Below are 23,777 nucleotides of genomic sequence, written 5' to 3'. Positions count from 1 at the left end.
AGCACCAAATGATATTGGAAACCATATGTGTAGCTTTAGTCTATATTCTTGTCAACTCCTTGCACACACATTTCCACACCTTGATCAACATTTGCTTCCCCCTCGCTCCTTTTCAGCAATGAAGGCTGCTTGATCCTAGTTCTAATGCTTGATATTCTAATGCTTGTCAACAAAGGTCACTATGTATCCTCATGCAAATTTTATTTTAAGTTTGTTTTTTGTATTTTTTTTACCGCAAGACGCAATGCCAACTGGCTGCTGTAACCTCTGGTCTCCACTTGGTGGCAGGTTGAGGGCCACCATCATCACCGAGCCGTGGGTGGTCCCCACCAGCAGACAGGGGCTGACCAGGCTGTCTGTCTTCCTTGGAAAACTCTCACAGAAGTGAAAGGAGGAGATGGCCTCTCGAGATTCTCGGTCTATGCTGGCTACACTTGAACTGCGTGAGCGGGTGAATGAGTTATCCCTGGCATCTGGACAGCAGGAGGACAAACAAAAGGAAATGAGGAAACAATGCATGTAAAAGTGAAAGGGGTTAGTAGTTAAACTCTCCACTTTAGCATTTTAGTTCTCAGAGAAAAACAAAACCCTGGTTAGAAACATATATTCTGATGTCAGAGGTTTAGCAGAGAATGCCTTCCATCGTATTTATGTACTTTATAGAAATGGAAATGCAGCGGAAAAGAAAAAACACCCACAGTAACATGATAAATAAACCCAAAGTCCAGCAAAAGAAAGAAAGAAAAAAAAGAAAAAGCTTTTGACATTGTGATGCTCTTTCAGTTTACATTCAAGGAGGCAGTTTACTTTTTTCCAAATGTGGATTTCTGGAATTGATTCTGAAAACTTAATGTTGTTTATTTAAAGAAATAAAAATGAATGTCCTATTATAAGATCACAAAAAAAAACAAAAAACAGGTGTTTTAGAAGTAAGAATTATTCATGCATTATTTTTGTGCTGATGGCAACTTAAGAACAAGTTTTAACCCCCTTTAAAAAGCTAATGAGGGATACCAACTTAAACACAAAAGGCCTTTTAACATGGGGGAAAGGCTTAAAACATCGGCCATCACGTGTGATCTTCACAAGAAAAAACTGTAAACAGGAAAAGCAAGATTTTTAACACCGAGTGCAGTCATGCCACTGGAACTTCCTCAAAAAGAAGGAAACGCTCACTGTGAGAGGATTAGTGTTATCTGCCAAATCTGCAGAGTAAGAGCCATAGTAGTGGAGTGAGTTAGTACCAGTTATCCCACTGCAGCCCAAGTCAGACCAAGGCTGGTCCACTCACAGAAAATGGGGTCTGACTTAGTTCTACAGAGGTCCTCCTTCAGGTTCATCCTGGCTGTTGCCGTTCTTTTCACACAACACAACTGCTTCTTACATGTCTGAATGCGCCTTCGTTGGAACCCACCCTTTTCTTTGAGTTTAAAAAGAGAGTGTTTGTCTGAACTTGCAGTAAAAAAAACAAAACAAACAAACAAACAAACAAACAAACAAACAAACAAACAAACACACCCCCAAGACATCAGGAACATGACATTCAGAACAACATGTTGCTGGACAGTAAGAAGTAGTTTTGCAGACCTACTTAAAAGCTAGAACCTAATACAAAGCAGAAGATTCAAATAACAAGATGAACACCTGTAAGAAAATACAAAGGTTCTTAGAAAAATGTAAGTTATTAGTTTTGGCTTACCCAGGTCAGTCTTTTGCTCACTAGACGAGCTAATTTTCCGTGACATCTTAGCTGTAACAGAAACAAATACCTCTGTTTTACGGTGAAACAATAATGCCTAAAAGGATTGAGATTTTTTTTAAACTTCTTTGATTGTGAATTACAACAAACGATTCAATAAGTATGATTTTTACCATTTTGTGGCCTTGTTTTCAATGTGCACATCAGTGTGCAATCACTGAATAGAACACAATTTTGAGTACGATTTTTAAACATGGTGATACCAACTGTAAGACAACTGTTGAGGTCACAGTGCATACACCAATCAGCTACAACATTAAGAACTTTGGCAAGTGAATTGAGTAATACTGATTATTTAGTTAGAATGGCACCTATAAACAGGTGGGACTATTTAGCGCTAGGTTCAAACGAACCTGATGGGCTAAAAGGAGAAAAATGTAAAAAAGAAAAAAGAGCAGTGCATGGACCAAAGTCCTCTCACGTGGATCATTATGTGATAAATGTTCCTGGAAGGTAGAGGTTACTTCCTGCCAAAAGTGGCCCGAGAAGGGACAACTGGTAAACTGGGGAAGGGTCTAGCTCCAATTGCACTAGAAGGGCTAATGTAACCAATTTCTGAAAACTTCAGCATCGTTTGATAGTAAAGTATCAAATAGTACTATCAAACAGTACTGTTTGATATAAATGGATTGTTTGCATAGTTTGAGGTTGGACAGCTGCAGAGATGTATGCTGATCCCTGTTAGAAGCTGAAAAAAAACCTACAGTGAGCGCATGTGTATCATAACTGGAACACAGACCAATAGAGAAAGGTGTCTAAAGAACCATGTTTTTACATCATGGAAACGGGGCGTCTGCATTGTTTACATGTGTCAGAAATTACAGCAGGATGCATGACGGCAAGCCAGTGGAAGCAGTGGGACGGTCTGGGTAACGTTCTGCTTTGAGGTTGCTATGGCATTCATGAAGATGCTACTTTGACACATAACCAACCTAAGCATGGTTACAGACCACATACAGCACTTCACTGTAATAGTAGTTGGCTCTTTTAAGAAGAACAATGCCGAATTGCACCCCCACCCCCAAAAAAATGATTTTTTCCAGGAATATGAAAAGTTGTTGATTTTGCCCTCCAAACTTCCCAGACCTCACTTGAAGTGAACATCTGTGGGAAGTGGTAGAAATAAAAGAAGTCAAATGCGTGCAAGCCCCATCGAGGTAAAGAGCTTAAAGGATCTGCTGCTAAGGTCGTCCTGCCTGATACCACAGGACACCTCTGGAGGTGTCGTAGAGCCCACGTCTCAAAGGGTCAAACAACCAGTTAGACCTACAGAGTATTATGGAGGTAGTTTTAATGTTATAGCTCACTGGTGTATATCTTGTAAATGACTACTTGTAATAAGACGCTAAACTCTTTTGGAAATAACATCACAATTCATCATAATAAAAGCTGATTTTAAGGTGGTGCTTTTGGTTGTTGCCAGTTTCTTTTCTGTACAAATTCCTAAAAGTTGTCTGTTGCAGTCAGTGACCACCCTGAGAGAAACCATGAGAATACAAATGAGGTAGAGAAGCATCACAGACAACCGATAGAGCCTGTAATGTCAAACAAAGCAAGAGGCAGTTGAGAAATAAGGCAATTACAATTCAGTGAACATAGTTATGCAAAGAGAGTAGGTGGAGAGAGAGGAGGAGGGGAAAAAAAAAAAAAAGAATCAGTGGACAGCCAAACAGTTAACACTGAACTGAAGCCCTGGAATCAAACACACAGAGCAAGTATCTACAGTCCAAGAGAAATCATTTTGATGTTAGTGCTGTAGAGACTGAGGCGAGAAGCAGATTTTCTATGCTTTTGTTTTAGTTTCAAAAAATAAAACAAGAAAAACAAAACACACACAAAAAATAATCCTCAAGTAAAATTTCATTTTTCCATACTATATTCTAAGTTGTGTAACAGCAGTCTACAGTATTTTGGTAAAAATCTGCATAGAAAATCTGCACCTGAAATTGAAGAGTCATTCTGTCATGCACTTGATCAACATCCCTGATTCATTTTCTACAAAACCCCTATATTATGTGATTAGTGAAAACCGATTTCTTTAATGCAATTATTCCTTTAACTGGCACAGTATGCACAGGCTTGCGTAGGATTAAGGCACAGTGTGGTTAGAACGCCGTCATTCAGAGAGAAAGAGTGAGTAATCACAAAGAATACATCTGAAAGATACAGTACCAAAGTCATTGGCAACCGTCTTGGAAAAGCGCCTGCTTTTCAACTTCACTGGAAATAAGGTTCAAAAATACAAGTCAGAGAACTTTAGTCACCGTCTAAATATTAACTTTTAAAGGGTCATACACTTGAAAATACAATACCCTTCTCTATGAAATTCTGCTTTTTGTCATCATCTGAATTGCAGGGTGAGGTAGAGCCTACATGACAAATGGCAGCCGATATGAAAGACGAATTTCAAAAGAAAATGATACATTCGGTAGTTCACGCCAAGACTTACCTGAAGTAGGTGATCTGCAGCGGTCCTCTGAGGCATTGGACCCATCGTTGGAATCACAAGTCGCTGCAGGAGCCACAGAAATTGTAATTAAGAGTCAGACAGGATTACGCTGCAGTTAATTCCTATTGCATATGTAGTAACAATAACAGCTCAAGTATTACAAAGGCAATCATACAACGAGGTAATCATTCAATTTAGCAAGTAAGCTCTGCTTCAGTTTACAAATCTACCACAAGTGAGCTCACTAAATGCATCAGTATTGGCTGTCTAGTAGTCAAATCATAGGTGTGTATACTTTAAAGATACTCTCTCTCTCAAGTCTGAAATTTGACTCCATCCTCACTGGAAATGTCAAAGAAAAGTCTGTACTGGGCTTTGGAGATTTGGGGTGCTATAATAAAACCAGAGAATGTATCTCTATGAGATAAAAGGAAAGGCTTAGAGGAGAACAATGACACTGTGGGTAGGGGAGAAAAAAAAATCTGACACAACAGGACTTACTGAAGTGAGATGAGCGTAGTTTTTTCATAGACTCAGAATACAAGATAGAAAGTCTGGACATGCAAGACGTCACAGTTGGAATGTCTTTACCAAATCACAGAGAGAGATCAACAGTAAAAACAGTGAGACAGAAAAATGCCTGAAAATCTAACTGCAAAACAGAAGAAAATGTGAAGTCTCAGCTGCTTGCTGCTGAATTTCTATTTGATTCACTGTTAAAACAGTATATGTTTCCAATAGTGTTCTTGCAATTTGCATAAATTAAAGACTGCTTTTAAAAGGCAACCAAACAAAATGCAGATAAGAGTCCTGCATCTAGCATCAAGCGACTGAGACTAAAGAGAATGAAGACAAACAGTGACTGACAGGATGATTAGGCAAAGAGAGAAAAACACAATAGAAGACATGACAGAAACAGCAAGGCTGAAACAAGTAAACAAGGTTTATGTATTGTTTTGTCAGTAAACAGAATCAAAAGGCAGTGCTATTACAGCAGAGCGGCTCTGCTCAGCTACAGCATCCATTCTAACATGCATGCTCCACTGTCTTTGCTCCTTCCAACTGAACAGATGGAGAATCCGCCAGCGATGCCCCCTGTTGAGGGAGAGGAGCTACTGCAGGGGGCGGTGCTCACAGTGCGAAGTCAGGGCAGCTGCCAAGTGTCAGCTCTGCCTCCCTAACCCACCTCCAACAGCCTCCAAAAGTGTTCAGCAAAAAATAAAGGAATACAAGGAGCGTAGCAAATTATTTACTGTATTTCAGTGAGATAAATGTTATCCAGGGTGACAAGTTCAGCAGAACACAGAGAGAAATCAACAGAAAGAGTGTTTAATTGGTTGAGTGCAGCTCACCTCCGGAAGGCTTTGCTTTACGTGGGGAGCGAGGCTGCCTCTGATAGGGGTCAGATGGGCTGTACAGCTCTGATGTGCCCATATTGAAAAGCAGGGTTTTCTGGAGGTAGTCCACCACAGCCAGACCGTTACTGTTTCCAAACACCACACTGAAAGACAGAAAGGTCAAAGAATGCAGTGGAACTCCAAATTATGATTTAGGCAGGCTTTATTTACTTTTGCACTTGGTTGCAAATGCTTGGTTACAGTGTGCTTTGAGACAGGATATAATTACGATTTCTTTACCCACACAAATTGAGCACAAAAAAGGATACCGAGCTATGAAGACTAGTGAGAGCCCAAAGTGATGTGACCTCATGTCAAAAGCATCAGCTGTATTGAACATAAGAGACTTACAGGCCATAGGAAGAATTGATTGCCAGGCTGGTGATCTGCTGAGGTGGCTCCCCACTCACCCACACCAGCTGGATCACCAGTTCCACCTGGTTGCCCGGAGACTGCTTCAGTGGGGAGCTCCGCACCCTGCATCAAACACACAGCAGGATACGACAGCAGGCTGCAGTTTACACTGGAATAAATTATCATCTATGGGCAAGCTACACTCTGGATCATCATTTTTATTGCTGTTATTATTATTACTTTAAAAGCATTTTATTAAGAGGATTCTTTTTTTCTTGTGTTTTTCATCTCTTCTGTGACAGCCTGCTTCACAAAAACAGAAGCCAAGGCAAAATTAAATAAATTCCATACTGTAGACATGGTATATTGTCTCGGGGGCCATCAGAGGAGTTGCTCCCTGTTGATGGCTGAGTGGGAAGCTCACTCTCCTGAGGGCTGGAGGAAGCTCCCGGGGTTGGCAGGGTGGGGGTCTGCTCTCCTCCTGGGTCAGGAGAGTCCACGTCGCTAAACTCACACTGCATTCGCACCTCCAAGAGCTAAACAAGAAATAAAAATAAAAATAAATTTAAAAAAAGGCTTGTTCTTGTAAATGTTTATCGACTATTATCCTATTATCTATCCATCCTGACCTTAGGAATAATTTACCCATTCACTCTGTCTGTTTATTATGCCCCAAGCAATTTACCTGAACAACTTCAGTGGTAATTTCTTGTTTGCTGAACCTATAGACAATAACATGAGCAGATACTCCAGCCACGCACAGCATTCGGCTCTCGGGACACCAGGACAAGGTCTGGATGGCAAATGGGTCCTCATCTACTATATCTGTGTTTGGCTTCTCCTCCTTTCCACGAGCCCTCTCAAACACCTTGGCAGTCTTCAGCTTGTACAGCACTTGAAGCATTACTGTGGAAGGAAAATAAGGACATGATGATTCACTGCGATCAGTGCACTCTCGATAGCACAGGTTACAACAGGAATCGAGGTGGTGGTGATTAATATTGTTCTTTCAAGGAGCACTACGTTTAAAATCCAAGCAACTAGAATTAGAGATGGGAATTAGTTTGTGAACAAAGAAACCCAGAACATCAGTGACGTAGCAGCTCATCCGGCCCGAAATCCATCAGAATTCACAGGTTATTGTAATGTGTGAAGTACAGAAAGAAAGTGATAAGTTTTCTTGTCATTGGTGTGTTATATTGCACAAACTAATGAGAATTGCAAACAGTAATTTCTAGGACAAAATAATGTAGTTCAACACCAAATAGAAGTGTCTGGGTTCAGTAGCATTATAACTACAGGGTCAGTCGTAACTATGGCCATAAAAAGTATTAAAATATGTGCACACTTCAGTATGTCGTAGTAACAGTAACCAATGGGAACATCAACCAATAGGACCACTTGGTTTTTAAAGTTTTTAATTTAGTGCATGAATACATCTCCTTGGAAGGAAAATTAAAGATAAAGACATGCAAGGATGAACTTTTTGTAGTAAGTAATATACTGCTCTTAACAACAAAATACTCACGTGCAGAAGCATCCCAGAATTTGATTGACCCATCAGCATGTCTATTATAGCAGGGGATAGACAGAATAAAAACAAAACAATTAAACATTTATTACTGAACAAGACCTGTGCACATCTTAAAATAAGTAAGCACGACTCATTATATTATTACTTTATTCAATCAATACAGACCCTGTGATTATAATCTCAGGGTAACTCTGTGTGCCTTGGCCCCAGTTTCCCCCACTAATGGGCCATTCCTGTTAAAAACAAATAAACAAAAATGAAGCTTCTGTCTGCGGTGAAGTCAAATGCTCATGTAAAATTCACACCGACAACACAACTGAGTCATTTACCTTCTTACTGTAACCTTGCCTCTTTTGCCGACAGCCGACAGAGTAAAGTGCAGGAATAAGTTCAGCAGGACAGTCAGCAAAATACTCACAGCAGGTCACCGGTGACTCGTGGATAGTCAGAGGATAAGGGTTTTCAAATATGGGATACCTGTCACGATAATCAGTCACATGTTTACACTAAATATTATACAGCATTATGCTACATGTTCTGATCTGTATGTCAAACTTATAGCTGCGATAATAAATGTTAACAAAAGATGCTAGATTTTGTGTAATGTATTCACCAAAGTTTGAAATTTTAATAAAGTTTATTACTCTGTATATTAATATAGCGTACTTTAGAGTGGGCAATGTGGCCATTTGGTGTAGAATCTAGATGCACAATGTAAAATATCCATGTTTTTTGATGCAATATAATTATTAATACAACCACAGCTAGAAAGTTGAATATTTACCCAATCTGTCCGAGGTCTATTACAACTAAATCTTTCTCAAGAAGGACCACCACAGCATAAGGCTCCTGAAAGTCTAGAAAACAAATCAGCAGAAAATTTACATGGATAATGGCATCATTTCAGTTGGTGACTGCATATGCTGTTCTGACTAGTGTCACAGCTCACCATTTGGATATGGAGTTTCACACAGCGTTAGGAAATCCACAATCGGGTAGTCCATCTCCAGAACAGCAGTGCTCTTTCCGTGCATCACAGTAAGACAGGCTCTCCTCCCCACTGTATCGTAAGACAGACCTCCAGACAGCACCATGAATGGGTCCCTGGGTTTAACAAACACACATATTTTAATAGCTTCTTCAATAAAATTGAATTGGTTGTGGCAGATGAAAAATTACCAGGTGTACTCAGCGGTAAATGGGTAAAGAGGGACACCAAATTTTACTGTGGTGCTTTCTCTGGGGACTTTTTGGCCCGATTTTGATAGAACCCGTGCTGGGAGGGGCCTACTTTTTAATCATTATTAAAACTATATTAATCCCCGTCCTCAAACGCCTGAGAAAAAATTATTAGATCACTTTCAATGAAATGTTGGCCATTTAGTTAATGGCTTTGACATAAGAGCATCTCTTCAGATGCTGCCAGCTGTGTCAAAAATCATTATATTTAACAAGTATCGTGAGACTGTTGCCTTGTCTAATTACTTATTAGACAGGGCTTTTCATCAGCATAAGGACGCTGTCAAGAAGACTAACCTGTTACATATTCAGAATAACAGGAAAGGACATTTTGAGTACAGGATATGGTTTCAAACTAGCGTCCGTTAAGACACAGGATGGGTGGGAACTACCATCACACTCACCCAGCCCTTGTTGTTTTGTATTCCACTTTCAGGATAGGCTTGCATGGTTCTGGCTTTTTTCCATCCTTAGGCTGCTTTCCTATTGGATTTCAAGATGCCAAAAAAACAAAACAAAACAAATCCCCGAAACAAAAACTCATTATATTTTACATTGCAGGAAGACAGTACATATGGTGCATATGTGAACATATGGACATGTCGGCATCCATCTGTTACACATGTCAGGTCTCAAAGACTGGCGGGACTACACTTTATTTAAAGGCCTATATATAGTTTTTCCATTAATCATGCCTCTGTGAATATAAACAATACAAGTGTGTGTATACAACAGCTCCTACCATGTGGTGTGATGATCTGTGCGGGCTTGGCTGGGGTTCGTACATTCCACGTGGTCAAAGTGCCATCGGAGTGGCTGCAAACAAACTGTTTGCCCTCATGGTGCCAGGCGACTGAGTGGATTGCCTGAGAAACCACGGTAGCCGTTTAACAGAGTGTGATACATAATGTACAAGTAACATATGTTTGACAGTTCAGAATAGCAAAGTAACTCTACATCATTGGGGAAATCAGGGTTTGTCTCAACAAAGGTGATACTTGTCCACGGATAGTTTGGGTCCCTTCAAAAATTCATGAGTAACTAGCAAAATACATGATAATGTTATTTTGAGCTGTTTTCCATTCTCTTAAAATGAAAGAAACCTAAACGTCCATTTCATGTGTCATTATAAAACTTCAGAGAGTTCTTTCATGTGTTAACTGATTTACAAAGAAACCCAACAAGACCAAACATGTTTCTCACACAACAGTGAGGAACACCAGACAAACTAGTTTCCTCACAAGAACTGGAACAAAGGAAAACAATGCCTTACCTCATCATAATTGTAGCGGTAGTCAGCTTTTTTGCACTTCAAATCCCACAGCACTACTATCCCAGACTCAAATCCAATCAGAAGCTGAAATAACAAGTAGAGCAAGTAAGGCTCAGCTGACTGTTGTTAAACTACATTCTGCACAAAACTGGTTCATAATGAATTCACTTTATGAATGTATGACAGTTATTTATTTTACATTCCCTAGTAGACTTTTATGACATTGCTTAAGATGGCATAAGATGCAATATTCTGACATTTACACACTGTAAGAAGCAACTAAGTTTTCACTTACTATGCAATCATGTAAACACTAGAGTAGCTTATAACTATTTTTTCAATAGTTAGGAATTTCCTTGTGAGAACAGGCTAAAAGATACGCATAAACCCTTTGAAATGGCCTGTAAGAGGCAAATAGAAGGGTCCGCATACGAGCGTAGGTGTTTTTGCATTTTTGGCTCTATATGATGTGAGAAAGGATATCCTTAATATGGTCACCTCAGACGAATATTGTCTGCTGTTCAAACTGTGTTTGCAGGGGGCAGGCCAATAGAAAGACAGCTGGCTTAAATTGAGGCTTGTTCAAGACAGTGAATGAAATGAGGGGGCGCACCAAGATGATCATTTTCACCTCTAAATAACGCAGAGCTACTCCAAAAGAACTTAACAGTGAGATTCCAGAAATAAAAATCCAATTCATATGCTTCATAGGTATGAGCTATAATACTCTGTGTATTTATTTCTTTTAACAAAAGTGCAATTTATTTGCAGTGTCCCGGAAAAGCACTACTCTAACAAACTTAAATTTCAGCAAATGCCCAACTGGTGATAGCAGTAACATGAATTCCTGTGCCAAATTGTCTACCAGCAACTAGTAGCAAATTATAATAGTCAACCCAAATGCTCCTAGTTGTTGTTGTCGCTGCCTTTTTTACAGTCACAGTGGTAGCCTACTCTGCGCCATCACTGCAGACTGTCCTATCTTTAGCTCTAGGAAAACAGTAACTGCTAGTTGAGGTAAAACATCATTACCTATGATCCAAAGCAGGAATGTCCCCTGCAATCCATCTTTATCTAACTGATTATCTCCAGTTCACTTAATCACTTAAGTGGAACTTTAACTTTCTTGAATTAAAAGCAAGCCTATATTTCTTTTAAAAGACATGAACTTTTACATTATATAACTGAACAGTCTCTGAGATCCAACTAAAAATCATTTCCAGCTCTGCTTCTCCACATAACATCATCAGATGACGTACAATTGTTTATCTTCTCTATAGGCAATGTAATGTTCAGCTATCAGTTACCTTGCCCTCATCCATGGGGTTATCACTGATGTGCACAACAGGCCCTGGGTGTGTCTTGGTGGATCTGTCAGAGAAAGAAAGAAATGGGAGACAGTCCAAGTCAATTTAGGTATATTTGCCACTGATGAGTAAAATGTATCTGATAAATATAGTGATACAGTGGAGCTTTTAGAGGGCGGTAAGATAGAGGCAATTAGGAAAGACATCCAAAATGGAAGCCCCAATCTTTGGTCTTGCACAGAGAAAAAAAGGACAAGATAATAAGATGAAAATGTGCATCAGCGCACCAGAGGGGAGGAAAGGAAAAAAAAATAGCCATGACATATGAGAGAGACAAACAGCGAGGGAGAGTAGGGTCACATGAGGGTCTATGAGAGATTATAGTGTTTCAAGACAGGATCACCGTGGCAACAGAGCAAGGGGCATGGAGGAAGTGAAGGTCTGGCCTAAAGAAAGTGTTGCTGCCTCTGAGTGTGGTCTGGCTCCAGCAGCTAATGATCTCATTGCTGCTGCTGATGAGTCGATACAGTCAGTGATGTCGCAGTGAATAAAAGGAAGGGATGGAGCGGAATATGAACTCCAGCCGGTAATCACCACATTGTGATACACCCGCACCACAAACACCAGGCTTAATAACCAGTTCTCATGTTTGTGAACTGGATTTTATTGTAATAAAGATTATTTTAACCTAGACTGTTAACTGACGGAATCGTTGGTAAACATTACTTTAAATTAACTAGTTAAAACTGAGTTTCATTTCCAGCATAACACCAGATATGATCATTAGCGCCATACACAGCGTTTCTATCCACTGTAGGAGAGTCCACGAGTTTCCAAAGGCAACAAGCTATGAAGCAGAGCGTGCAAAAGACGATTCTATCAGAGGTTCTACAAAGACATAACTGAATATTTCGCTTTAGATTTCACACCACATCGTTTCTTTTCATCTTCAAAATCAAGACAAGCTAAATCATTTCCCCATCTCCACTTCCTGCATCTGACACATTTATCTAAGAGGACGGCATACTTTGCTCTGACACTTTCAACTCCAGGATCTAAAAGAGCAATTTATCCGATTTCACCAGCAGCCTCATACACACGCACACCTTTATGCAACCAATTTTAGCTGCCAGTCACTTTCTAAAATAATCTTTTTTAGCTCGCTGGTGGGCACATGGAAAATAAAATTGCTTGGAAAAACTTCTACTGACTAAAGTTTTCATTTAGAAAGAAATAGTAATTTCACTACCCCTTTTAAGCCCCAATCAAGGGCTCAGAATGGGCAAATTTTGTGGTAGACATGTAACCAGTCCTTTTAAGACATGTACTTCTTTCTGTTAATCTGAATGACCTGAGTTCATGTATCAATGTGTACTTTGATCACTTCACAGCGAGTCATGACGGCAATCTTACTAGATTGTACCAGTACCATTTTGGTATCACTTTTCAAACCACCCAATTCGGAATACATTCAGTTACTTTAAGAGTATCAACGGTATATTAACATTATATTTAAAAAAAAAAAAAAACTTCTGGCACCTGCATTTAGTCTCACTTTGCTCAAACTAATCTCACAGCCTCAAAGCGACTTCTTTATGTTGTCCCGACTGAAAACAGTTTTATGACACTGCTTGCTAATGAGATTTGAGGTTAACGGTTTGTTTTTTTCGTTTCAGCCATTTCTAGAAGTCTGTCTTCTGTGTTCCTAACATGCATGAAATGTCAGACAGCACAACAGCAGTAATTTCATCATTTGCTTGTAATGAATTGTCCCCAATACATTTTACTGAGGCGTGCATGAATGAGGTCCATGAAATGATCAAAGTACCTATATAACACACTATATGAACAAAAGTAATAATTCACTGCCTAATCTTTAATTTCAGGTGTATTCCTACTGCCACAGGTGTATTAAATCAAGCATCTATCCATACAGTCTGCCTTTACAAATATTTGTCAAATAATGGCTAATTCCAAAGAGCTCTCTGAATACCAATGTGGTACTATAATAAGATGCCGCTGTTGCAAAACTTTGTGAAATTACTTCCCTCCTGGATATTCCACAATCAACTGTAAGTGGTATTGCAAATTGGAAGTGTTTAGGAACCACAGTAACTCAGCCACGCAGAGGCAAACCACACAAAGTTACAGAACTGCGTTGCGTTGAGGTGCATAGAGTGTAAAATTGTCCAATGGATTGCCGAGTTAATATTCACAAAGCTCCAAACATCATCTTGAATTATCATCAGCACTAAACATGTGTGCTGGGATCTTCGTGGCATGGTTTTTCGTAGCGGAGCAGCTCCAGTAGGTATAATGTGCAGGTGGTCTGGTACTTTCATCTACACAGTGTAGGTGGCATTGAAAGACACAGACTTAATGTCTTTTACAGAACTGTTAAATGTTGCACAGTTATAATGGCTCAGTCTGTACTAATGGGAATGTTGGAGGGATGACCCAAACGACAGAATTCCTAAACTTTATCTAGCAAAATAACTTTGCTAGATATTGCAAGTATGAAGAGCGCTTCGAGCTGCCAGTGCTGCCCTGTTTGACCAGAAATTATTTTTATTATCACTTGTTAAATTATGTATCAAGTAAATAATCCACCATTTAGCAAAGCTGTTTAAAAATGATCACCTTAAATTCCCGTGTGCTGGGAAAACCTGTATTCGATACACGAAAATGCTATCATAACCAGAAAAGATACTGATAGTGATTTTATCCACCTCGATCATACACCTGCATGTGACATTAAATGGGAACCCCTCAGAAGATGCAGGATGTGATGTAAAATTCCTTGCAAACTTTACAGTGGGTGTTTACACGAGGGAGTGGGTGACACAGGATGGGTCACTGGGGTTATGAAGTGGGCACTTCCTATCAGAGATGTTCTGTTAAATCTGGCAGCAAACACCTCCAGAAGTCTCAACTGCAAGTCCTGGCATGGCACAATCACCACCTCCATACCGCCCTCATACCGATCAGAGCTACAGTATTCTCAGCTTACAGGACTAACTGTTTCTGCAAGTGCCGGCAACCGCATTCCTTTGCAATTTTGAGTTTCCTGGTCGAGTGTCAGCTGCACAAAGAAGATATGCAAATAGTGAGTGAGTAATGGGAGGAGGGGTGTAGTTGTGAAATACAGACTTACAGTTCGATGGCTTTGTTCCACATAATAACGTAGCCTGAGAGAGTGAAGGACTCCACGTTGACAATGTGGATGTTTCCTCTTTCTGTGCCGATGTACAGCCATTTGCTCTGGAAGGGCAGGTGGCAGTATGTGATTCTGGAAGAGATCAAGATCCATCACAACCAGGCTTTTTATTATCTCATGACTCAGTTGGCATCAGACGGTTACCCTTGTCCCTAATCACGCTGGTCCAACTGGAAGAAGAAGCAAGTGAGTAAGATTTAATTACAAAGGCCTTGCACTGTGTCACACTAATGAAGCCAGACTATATATAGATCAGTTGGGGGGGAACAGCAGAGTAAATACTGTTGCCTATTCTCAACTGGGTGAAAGAAGAATCCAGTCATACACAACATTTACTATCTGAAATAGAATGAACCTGCAAAAATGTTTTGTCTTTTGCTATTAGTCTGTACCTTAATTGTGATTTTTTTTTTCCAGAGGAAATCTGGAATCATTTTTAAATGAACTTGGAAATACTGACTTAACAAAAAGTGTGGAGTTTCTTTTAACAGACCTGATGGTTTAAACCATCAAGATGCTGCAAAATATCTGTAGCAACTGTTAAATGAAAGGAAAAGTAGCACACAGTCAAAATATACTGCCATTTAAGTCAGTTTACTGCTCATTTTTGTCTTGCCATTTCAGTGCAAATATGTCCCACTGGATTATAGAATACAATAACTTTATTATCAACATCAATGGAAAATTGTCTTCGGTTCACTAAGCAATAAACAAAATGAATCAAATCCCTTCACATCAACCCATTCATACATACACGCATATAAAACTTCAACATAACAACAATAAAAACACATCACAGCATCTCATTATTCAGTATACCGATTGGCTCTTGGCACAAATGATCCCTTATATACTGCGGTGAACACCGGGTCAGCAGCAGATAGCCGCTCCCCTGGGTGGGATCATCTTATGTTTCCGGTGTTCCTATAGCATTATTATAATGTCCTTCTGGCCAACATAAAATTTCTGCTACATTTGAAAGAGGGTCTGAACAGAGAGAGGGAAAGAAAATCTGCAGGCCAAAAATCCAAATAATGAGCTGAGAAAAATTGCAAAGCTGGGTGATAAAAATCTGTGGGTGCCACATTCCTTCTAAAATGTAGTAATTTGATGCATTGTTAATACTGAACCATTAGTCACAGATTTCCCTTATTGGCTAAAAACAGCTGGTGCAGCCCCACAGCATGTGGCCAGCTGTGAAGGCAAATTTTGTTCACATCAGATGCAGTGTTGCAGCAAATGCAGCAGCAGACAAACAAACACATTACTGTACCTCTCCCTGTTAAACTTGAGTGAATGCAGGATAGCAGGGATTTTTTGCCTCAGGTTCCACAGGTGGATGCTGTCATCAGCTAAGGCACTCACCAGCGCCCCCTGTGGTGACGGTGATAAACAGAGCAGTTATTTGCGTTGAGAAAACATGTGGCTTGGCATTGACACTTTATATGGCTGTATCACACATGTGATATAAAGCTCGTAGACCCTACAGTATAAAGTGTGCTGAAGTAAAATTAGCTCAAAGAGACAATATTCAAGTAAAGTCAACTGAATTGAACTGAAATGAATACAGGTTACACCACTAGCATTACTTTTAATCGATGTATAAAAGCACATTCATCAATAGATTCATGGCTGGGTGTGTGAGGAGAGGAGTGAACAGGCTGGGAGCGAAGAGGTGGTGAGGAGGAGGAGAGAGAAAATCAAACAAGGACACAAGGAACAGGTAATGACAACAAACCTCGTTGATCAGGAACTGGAGCTGGATGACAGCAGCGTTGCTCTCGTGCTGACAGTAGCACTCCACCCCTGCACGGCCAAAGCTAAAAGTTTGCTCAGTCAAAGAAAACTGGAAAGGTGCCAGGAAGGTTCATGCAGAAATCGAGGAAAACCTATTTTAAAAATGCTGCAGCTTTTCTAATATGATTTCATACAAAAAGATGAAAGTGACAATTGCTATTTCCAGCCTTCTGTGATTTTTCTAATCAAAGGTTCTTAAGTTCTTTGTTTGTTTTTTCTGAACTAAATGGAAGTTGACATTTTCCGCTTGCATTCCTAAAAAGGCACAGGCAAAAGCATGTAACACACTAAACTGATGAGTTATAAATAAAATCAGTGGGCCCTGTCTCCCTCATATATTCACATGCGTCAGCCAGTGTGACGGCAGCATGATTAACTTCACACTCACCTCTCTCTATTGGACTGTTAAGTTTAACTTAGAGATTCTCTGCCTGCTTAATTTGTCCATTCAGAAGCAATCAGGCTGCTCGTTCAGCTAATAAAAGACACGGGGCATCACAAATTATGAACAGTGCAAAAGTCAGACGCATTGCCACGTAAGCATCGGGGCTGTAACGCCTCAGATAAAAACCTCCAAAATACTTTCACAAGCAGCTGAATAATCACAAGAGAAATTGGGGGAAATCCTTTCAACTAGCCTCTAATCACTCTCAGAGACATATGTGCACTGAGTTGTGCATGCAAGCACAAAAGGAGGAGGAAACCACAAGAGCACTAATCATACAGCCAGTCTATGAACAGACAGACAGACCACAGAGACAAAAAAAAAAGGTGCAGTGTTTCTCATACTATTAATGTTAGCATGCAAAAGAAATGCTCCAAAGACTGGCAGCTATGTCGACTAAAACCATTTTAAGGCTCAAATAGTATGATTCTGTACAGGATTAAACAAGCAAGCAGTGATCAAACAATCCCTCAGTTCCTTAAACAAACTAAGGTGGGGTTCAGGACACCGTTTCAGGATGGGCTCAACAGTGGACATCAGGTCGTTATATGACAGTGGTAAACTCAGACTATTAGAGTCAAGACTTTTTTAGCTGGCGCCAGTCGAAGGCTGTGGGCAACTGACCTCACATTCACCCACGACCTTTGTGTCCAGTTTTAGCTCCTGGCATTGCAGGTTGTGTACAACATTTGTCAAAATTATTAATGGTTATCATGTTTCCATAGGTCCACAATGAACGAGGAGGAGGAGGAAGAGTCATTAAGTCCATTGCATACCCTCTGGTGATGCATAAATAAGAGCATAAGAGCAGAGAGGTAGCTGAAAAACCAAGAATGGTAATATTTAACAGTGTTTTCATCATATTTCTGTAATCCAGTGGGGGTCATTTAAGCAACCAGGCAACAGTGAACACGAAGTATGTGTTGTTTTCCAGTGATTATCAACTTTTCGCTGTAAGTATTGTAAAACTGATTCAGCTGCAATATAGGTTATTAGTACTGCTGAGCAAAGCTACTTTCTAGGCTAGCAGGAAATTACTAACACGAACCTCACAACAAGATGTTATCACTGCGGGGAGCGAGTGCATTCTTTTCTAACTTCCTGCCACACTACATGATCAAAAGCTTAGGGGCCACCGGTATAATCTACATAGTAATAGACCATGTATACAACAATACATGTTTCTCTTTATTTCTTAATTTCATTGGCAGTGTGGACACAGGAAGATGGGTCACACCACAAAACAAAAAAGCTCAAAATGCTAGTTCCTGTCTCACACTGTTGGTCATATGGTAACTTTCATATGATTTGCTTTTCTCTTAAATTAAGTAACTTCCTAAGTTGAGTAATCAGTTAGTTGATTGCAAGGTTCCAGTTTTTGAGAGGTGAAGAGTTCCTGCTGCTTCTTGTCCTGAATTAATTAACGTTTTGGACTGCAAGACAACACAGCGATGAACTGACTGGATATTAGCTTTGTCTGATTAAATAAAATGCTTTATGCGTTATTAAATAGCATTATATTTTGTAATTAAGATTTCGACTTCCTTGGCACAAAAGTGGGGAAATCAATCACACAAACAACACAAATATACAGAAAATATTGGTAATATTGGAAGTCTCTATTTGTGCGTCCTACTGAATAGATCAACTCTCTGAGCAACTGTATTGACCTGCACTTTAAGATTTCCAGTCATACTATTAAATCAAATACATTTTGAGAATTTAGAAAACCATTATCTGGTAATCAATCATGAAATCAATAGCAGCGCCGTAAGCACATCACAGGATAGCACAAGTCACGAGTGGGAAATTCATCTTCCCAAGAGACCACATGAGAAACTGGGAATGGTGTGGAGCTGAACGCAATTCTGCTCAATATTAATTTTATCTCTTTATAAGCTGCTGCTAGTAAGAGTAGATGTTCCAATGAGGCCCAAATTGTGGCCCTTTGGGAAAGTTAAAGGCCCACTCTTGACCTAAACTGACCCCTCACTGGGCCTACAAAAGAGAAATAGTTTTGAATACATAAGCTACACCCATTAAGGTAGCTAATGTGTCTTTTTAGACTACTGTTGCTGCTAACTGCACCAAACATTAAATTTAAACAAAACTATGGGTGTCTCACTCAAAGCCACTGGGGTTAACTTTTCTGACGAAAACCCTGCAGATGCATTTTTTTTACCCATGTATGAAAGGAAAGCACACTTTAGTCTTAATGTCACAAAGTTTGACATATCACAGCAGATGCCAAATAATTTGCTCTCGTAACCTTCTTAAGGATATCCCCCCATGTCCCTAAAAACATCACACACTTCAGTCATACCCTATGAACGTCAACACTTCCCTGTTCGGTAAACCACTGTGGTTCACCGCAGCATTTCAACATCAGCAGGTTTTCTCACAAAGTCAACAGATGATACGCATGACAGGAAGTTCTCTTTCATGCTAGTTTACCAATAGAAGACTGATAATGTCTTTAGTAGTCTTTCTACAAGTGCAGATATTAATACCAAAAAAGAAGGAACTACAGCGTAGTGAAGCAGGTACAGCATTTCTACTCTGAAAACCTTCAAAAACAAATTCTGACTTCTACCACGATCAGACCAGCCTTTACCTAATAAAATACTGATTTTGCAAAAAGTTAAAATTAATATATTTATATTGGGTTCACTAATTAAAGTATGCAGGGAGAAAACACAGCTTCAAATGTTAGGTTTTTCCTAACATCACCCTGTATAATGTTAGTGAGTGAGTATATCCCTAATGTGGTCATCTAAGGAAGTCATCCATGTCTAGAAGCACAGAAGAACCACCCACCTGCTGTTCAAACATTCTGTTTGCCAAGTGCAACCAGTCAGAGGAGAGCTGGCTTGTCTATACATGTGTGCTTTTACACTAATGACACACATCAAATGAAAAAGCCGGTATCAAACCAGGGACCTCTTACGCTTATAGCATCGGCAACCAAACAAAATATATCCCAAGTACTCAGCTATTGGATCAACCGTGATGTCTAGTTTTTAAAAAGTTCAAGATGTGTACGGTCACTGCACACAAAGATTATCTGCATGTGCTTAAACACGAGATATGATGGTTTTATAATTGCCAAATCTGCACTGGAAAGAGCACGGAAATGTCTAGAGTTACACACTGATTAAAACGCTGTAGTAGAGGCAGATCTTGTAAAAGCAGACATTTATTGCTTGTAGACACCTCATTGAACTTATGTCTACTGAGCTGTGGCAGCAGTTCCAAACTCCAGGGGCAGTGAGGTGGATCGATACAGACCATCTTTTGATAAATGGACCAATTGCCTGAATGACAGTAATCCCATCAGCTCCACCTTGCACATTAGGACAACATGGAAGCAGTGTATGTTCTGTGGGAGTAGCCCTGTGAAAAAACAGCATGCCCTCTTAATCTAGAGAGTGGATAATGATGAGGACAAAGCCACTTAATGAAAATCTAAACAAGGCAGGTGGGCTTCTTAAGCAGGATACCAGCACAAAGGGAAACCCTGAGCTGATACACTAATAGGTCAGCCCTGAAGGCGTAACCTGGATATGAGTAGACTATCACATGCAGTGTTTAATAGCCTGGAATCCAGGGGCAGTTCTGCTGCTGTGAGTCACGGATGTTAGCTGTAAAAGCACATTTTTATCCTTCAAAACAAAGAAATACGAAACTGACTTCCAACTGCCTGAGGGGCCACACAGCACTGTGGCAGCTTGATTGTGTGTGCATGTCGTGCAAGTCCAGTTATGTTTATAGCACATATGAAGTGGCATCCTGGCACTGACTGGGCAGCACAGTTGATGAGGTTGGCTCCTCGGCATATGGCAGAGGAGCTGTTCATGCTACTGCAGAGATACCACTAATGAGCCTGGGTGCTCCAGGAGAAGGAGGCTGCTGGTTGCACAGAAACACATCCTTAGCCTAAGAACTCAGATTCCTTTAGCTTGTTTTGGAGATTCTTTTTTTTGCAGCGTTGGATGACAATAGACAGAAAGGATCATTTACTCTGTGAACTCCCGTGCCTTTGTGGAATGCTGAATGGCAACTTAAGTGGAAAAATGTTCCTGGAAATGATTCCAGGAACTTGGACACGGATTTACTTTCCTTACACATGTGTGCCACGACTGTGTGGGTGAGAGTGTTTTTTTGGTTTTTTTTTAAAAAAAGTAAACCTTTACTTTCCTTGCATGACTCTTCACGTGGGAAAAAGGATACAGCCTCAAAGCTCCAGTCTGAGTCCCAATGGCCAAGATTTTCTGTACGGGGTCAAAAGCCATTGAGGATGGTTGATATGGAAAGCCATGACGCACAGTCTGCAGGAAAAAAAGAAGAAGCAGAATTTACATTAGACCTTAAGCCAGCTATTCGATCATCTCCTACACAGTCGAGCTGACATTAAAAAATTATAGTCTCCAAGAAATGCAATCCATCAATGTGGAAAATGTGCTCTATTATCAAAAGAAATTAGATAAAGCATAAACATTATTGAAATATCTTTCTCATGGCTACTTGATATCTGTGAAGTATTAATTTTGGAAAACAACAGTAAAACTCAATATGACAACCTTGAGCTGGACTTTTATTGTCAGAATCTTGCAGTAGCTTATCCTCCAAAATATTATCATCATCAGGCATCTATAACCCAATTGTTTCAGGTTGGAAACGTTGCTCAATCATCCATAAGCTCTCTGCAGCTTGCAGCAGGATTACATAACAGGTAATGCCATGGCCCTGTAACCCGGGGACCTGACCTGTTCTGCTCCCAGCTGGAGTTGAAGCTGGTGGGCGAAACCTTTCCAGGCAGCCCTAACAGTCTGCATTACTAAACCGTGCATGATTAAAAACGAGGCTGGGGAGCTCTTGTGTAGTGACCTGTGAGGTTATGATTTAAATGATCAGTTTTATTTATTTATTTTGCCAAAGCTGTTCACTCACATGCTCTTATGCACTGTACCCACAAAGATTATGCTCTGAAGCGATTGCTGCTCTCGTGGATGGTGGTGGCTTAGTATAAAAATCCAAGTAGAAGTTTAGCTGAAGGTAAGAGAGGTGGCGGATATTTACTAGAGTTGGAGTTTTTGCAATAAAAAGTGTTCTTCTCACCACCTTTGAAACATAACATGGGAAATTTGCAGTGGATCCACTATTATTATGATAAACGAAATACAGGCTGCAGATGTTGCCCTCAACAACTTGCATTAAACCCCACGTTAGACCTGCACCTCCAGCATGAATAGAAGTGAGCAATGTCCAAATGGGGTGGGTGAGTGTTGTGTTGTAATTTTATGATATTTTACAGTGGCGAATATACAGTTTCAAAGATTCAGAGCAATGCGAACAGCCCACTATGGACTACATCAAGGCAGGGCTGGCTAAAATAGACTAAAAAAAATAATTACATATAAATAAATCACATTGTAGTGTTCAAGTGTGTGACTTTAAATCTGGTGTGTGCACATTCAAGTGGTTTCCATCCTAAATAATGAAATTAATATCCAGAAATAAAAGCAGCCAGCGTTTTTTCCTTTCTTTTTTTGTGTCACGCTGCTGTCATCTGACTGTCAGTTCGTTAATGTTAGCTGTTATTAACGGAAACCCACCTTGCAAAGCTGAAAATGCTCCGACTGTAAAGTCTCCTGGACAACATCGTTTTCCCTGGGAGTACCCGGCTGAGCAGTTGCGGAGGAGGAGGAAGAAGCCGCTGTCAAGCCGTCCAGCACCTTCCGAATATTAAACTTCTTCATTTTCCTCCGGTACACAAGCGACGGTTCAGAAAACAGATCAAGCGAGCTACCATAAATTGGATACAGAGAAGGGGGTAGCTGCTAGCTAGTTAGCCGAAATAACGCACAGTTAATACCTTTCTGTATACATCTCACATGTTACGGAGGGTGTTGCCAACGCATTCTCCAAAAGCGCCCGAGTCACGAACATTGGTTTAGAGAGTCCCTTCCGATAGCAGCCCTAATGCGCCATTTATATTGCCAGCTTTGGCGTTTAGTCGACCGGGATCAGTCGTTTCCGCCAGCTCCTTCCCCAACCAGGGCTCAGCGGGTAGCAAAGTGGCTACGGAAACGCAGTGAACTGCAGCGGGGATTGAGTCTGCGCTCTGCCGTCACCCGGATGCAGGACCGGTGTTACGGTGTATTCCGTGACCCGTCAGATTAGGTGACCTCGATCGAGCTGACAAAACGCTTTATAACTGCTTGTGTTGACACCTGCTGAGAAAAAAGAAGAGCATAAATAGGTTTACATTTATATACATATACATTATATACAGTATACATTTTGATAGCTATCATAGCAAATTAAACCAATTTAAAAGACATCAATATCCTTAAATTATTGTAAGTTTAATAGAGGGAGTGTTATTATTTCTAAACACCTATGTATGGTCATTTTGTGTGGCTCAAAATTCAATTATAATTTTAAAAAAATCCTCAAAATCAAAGTCCTTATTTTTGCCACAATCTTAACGTTTTTGGCGCTGTGAGCTCTTCAAACAATTTTTAGTTATAATTTTTTTTACATAGCAACACAAGGAATTCAGATAGCCCTGCGGCCCCCTGCTGGCTAAAGAAGAGTCCCGAGTAGCCTCAATGCTCGAGGGCTGGGAGGGAAGCAAAACCTTACCCCAGTGACATCTGTCAGACCTTTGAAGAGTGGTTTAAAAGTGCAAACAAATAACGCAGGGAGACAATGTAGCCACAAGCATCTTTTACTAACGCCCTTTCCCACTGAAACGCGATATAAGGGTACTCCTCTGGTATTCTATTCCAATCTATTGTGCATGTCTGAAAAATAGGCCGTATTTCCTCATTCCTTATGTTCCCCAAGGAAGAAGATTGAGGTTATTTTGGCTCTGCAGAGAATTGGACACAAAGCTGGAAAACCTGGTTAAATATTCACCTTTGTGATATGTCATTCTTTTAATTAGCCCATTAAAAAACTTCACGTGTGGGCATATAGTTTTATTTTAACTGATTCAGGA

General features: G+C 40.2%; 1 protein-coding gene across 7 annotated transcripts in view; it reads right to left on the bottom strand.

Moving 5' to 3' along the window:
* stxbp5b (syntaxin binding protein 5b (tomosyn)) overlaps nt 1–22,950 on the bottom strand; it is a 28,474-nt gene extending 5,524 nt beyond the window's left edge. The window contains exons 1-25 of one of the 7 annotated variants that reach the window (XM_005736651.1): nt 22,387–22,950; nt 21,002–21,099; nt 16,268–16,349; nt 15,803–15,903; nt 14,467–14,601; nt 11,313–11,376; nt 10,006–10,089; nt 9,475–9,598; nt 9,137–9,215; nt 8,443–8,597; nt 8,278–8,350; nt 7,823–7,970; nt 7,659–7,726; nt 7,488–7,528; nt 6,645–6,865; nt 6,311–6,495; nt 5,957–6,082; nt 5,561–5,709; nt 4,710–4,793; nt 4,209–4,271; nt 4,072–4,128; nt 3,932–3,979; nt 1,700–1,750; nt 1,292–1,420; nt 234–473 (exon numbers count right to left, since the gene is read on the bottom strand). In XM_005736651.1, the coding sequence (XP_005736708.1) occupies nt 234–473; nt 1,292–1,420; nt 1,700–1,750; nt 3,932–3,979; nt 4,072–4,128; nt 4,209–4,271; nt 4,710–4,793; nt 5,561–5,709; nt 5,957–6,082; nt 6,311–6,495; nt 6,645–6,865; nt 7,488–7,528; nt 7,659–7,726; nt 7,823–7,970; nt 8,278–8,350; nt 8,443–8,597; nt 9,137–9,215; nt 9,475–9,598; nt 10,006–10,089; nt 11,313–11,376; nt 14,467–14,601; nt 15,803–15,903; nt 16,268–16,349; nt 21,002–21,099; nt 22,387–22,530 (2,749 nt within the window). In that variant the 5' untranslated portion in view covers nt 22,531–22,950. The remainder of the gene's footprint in view (nt 1–233; nt 474–1,291; nt 1,421–1,699; nt 1,751–3,931; nt 3,980–4,071; nt 4,129–4,208; nt 4,272–4,709; nt 4,794–5,560; nt 5,710–5,956; nt 6,083–6,310; nt 6,496–6,644; nt 6,866–7,487; nt 7,529–7,658; nt 7,727–7,822; nt 7,971–8,277; nt 8,351–8,442; nt 8,598–9,136; nt 9,216–9,474; nt 9,599–10,005; nt 10,090–11,312; nt 11,377–14,466; nt 14,602–15,802; nt 15,904–16,267; nt 16,350–21,001; nt 21,100–22,386) is intronic. The other 6 variants (XM_005736654.1, XM_005736652.1, XM_005736653.1 and 3 more) reach the window with 6 other exon arrangements.
* Nucleotides 22,951–23,777: the final 827 nt, after the last annotated feature.

Source organism: Pundamilia nyererei, unplaced genomic scaffold (assembly GCF_000239375.1).
Source record: "Pundamilia nyererei isolate P.nyererei 1_Seehausen unplaced genomic scaffold, PunNye1.0 scaffold00070, whole genome shotgun sequence".
Classification (NCBI taxonomy): domain Eukaryota; kingdom Metazoa; phylum Chordata; class Actinopteri; order Cichliformes; family Cichlidae; genus Pundamilia; species Pundamilia nyererei.
Note: the sequence above shows the minus strand (reverse complement) of the source record. Positions and strands in the feature narration are given on the sequence as shown.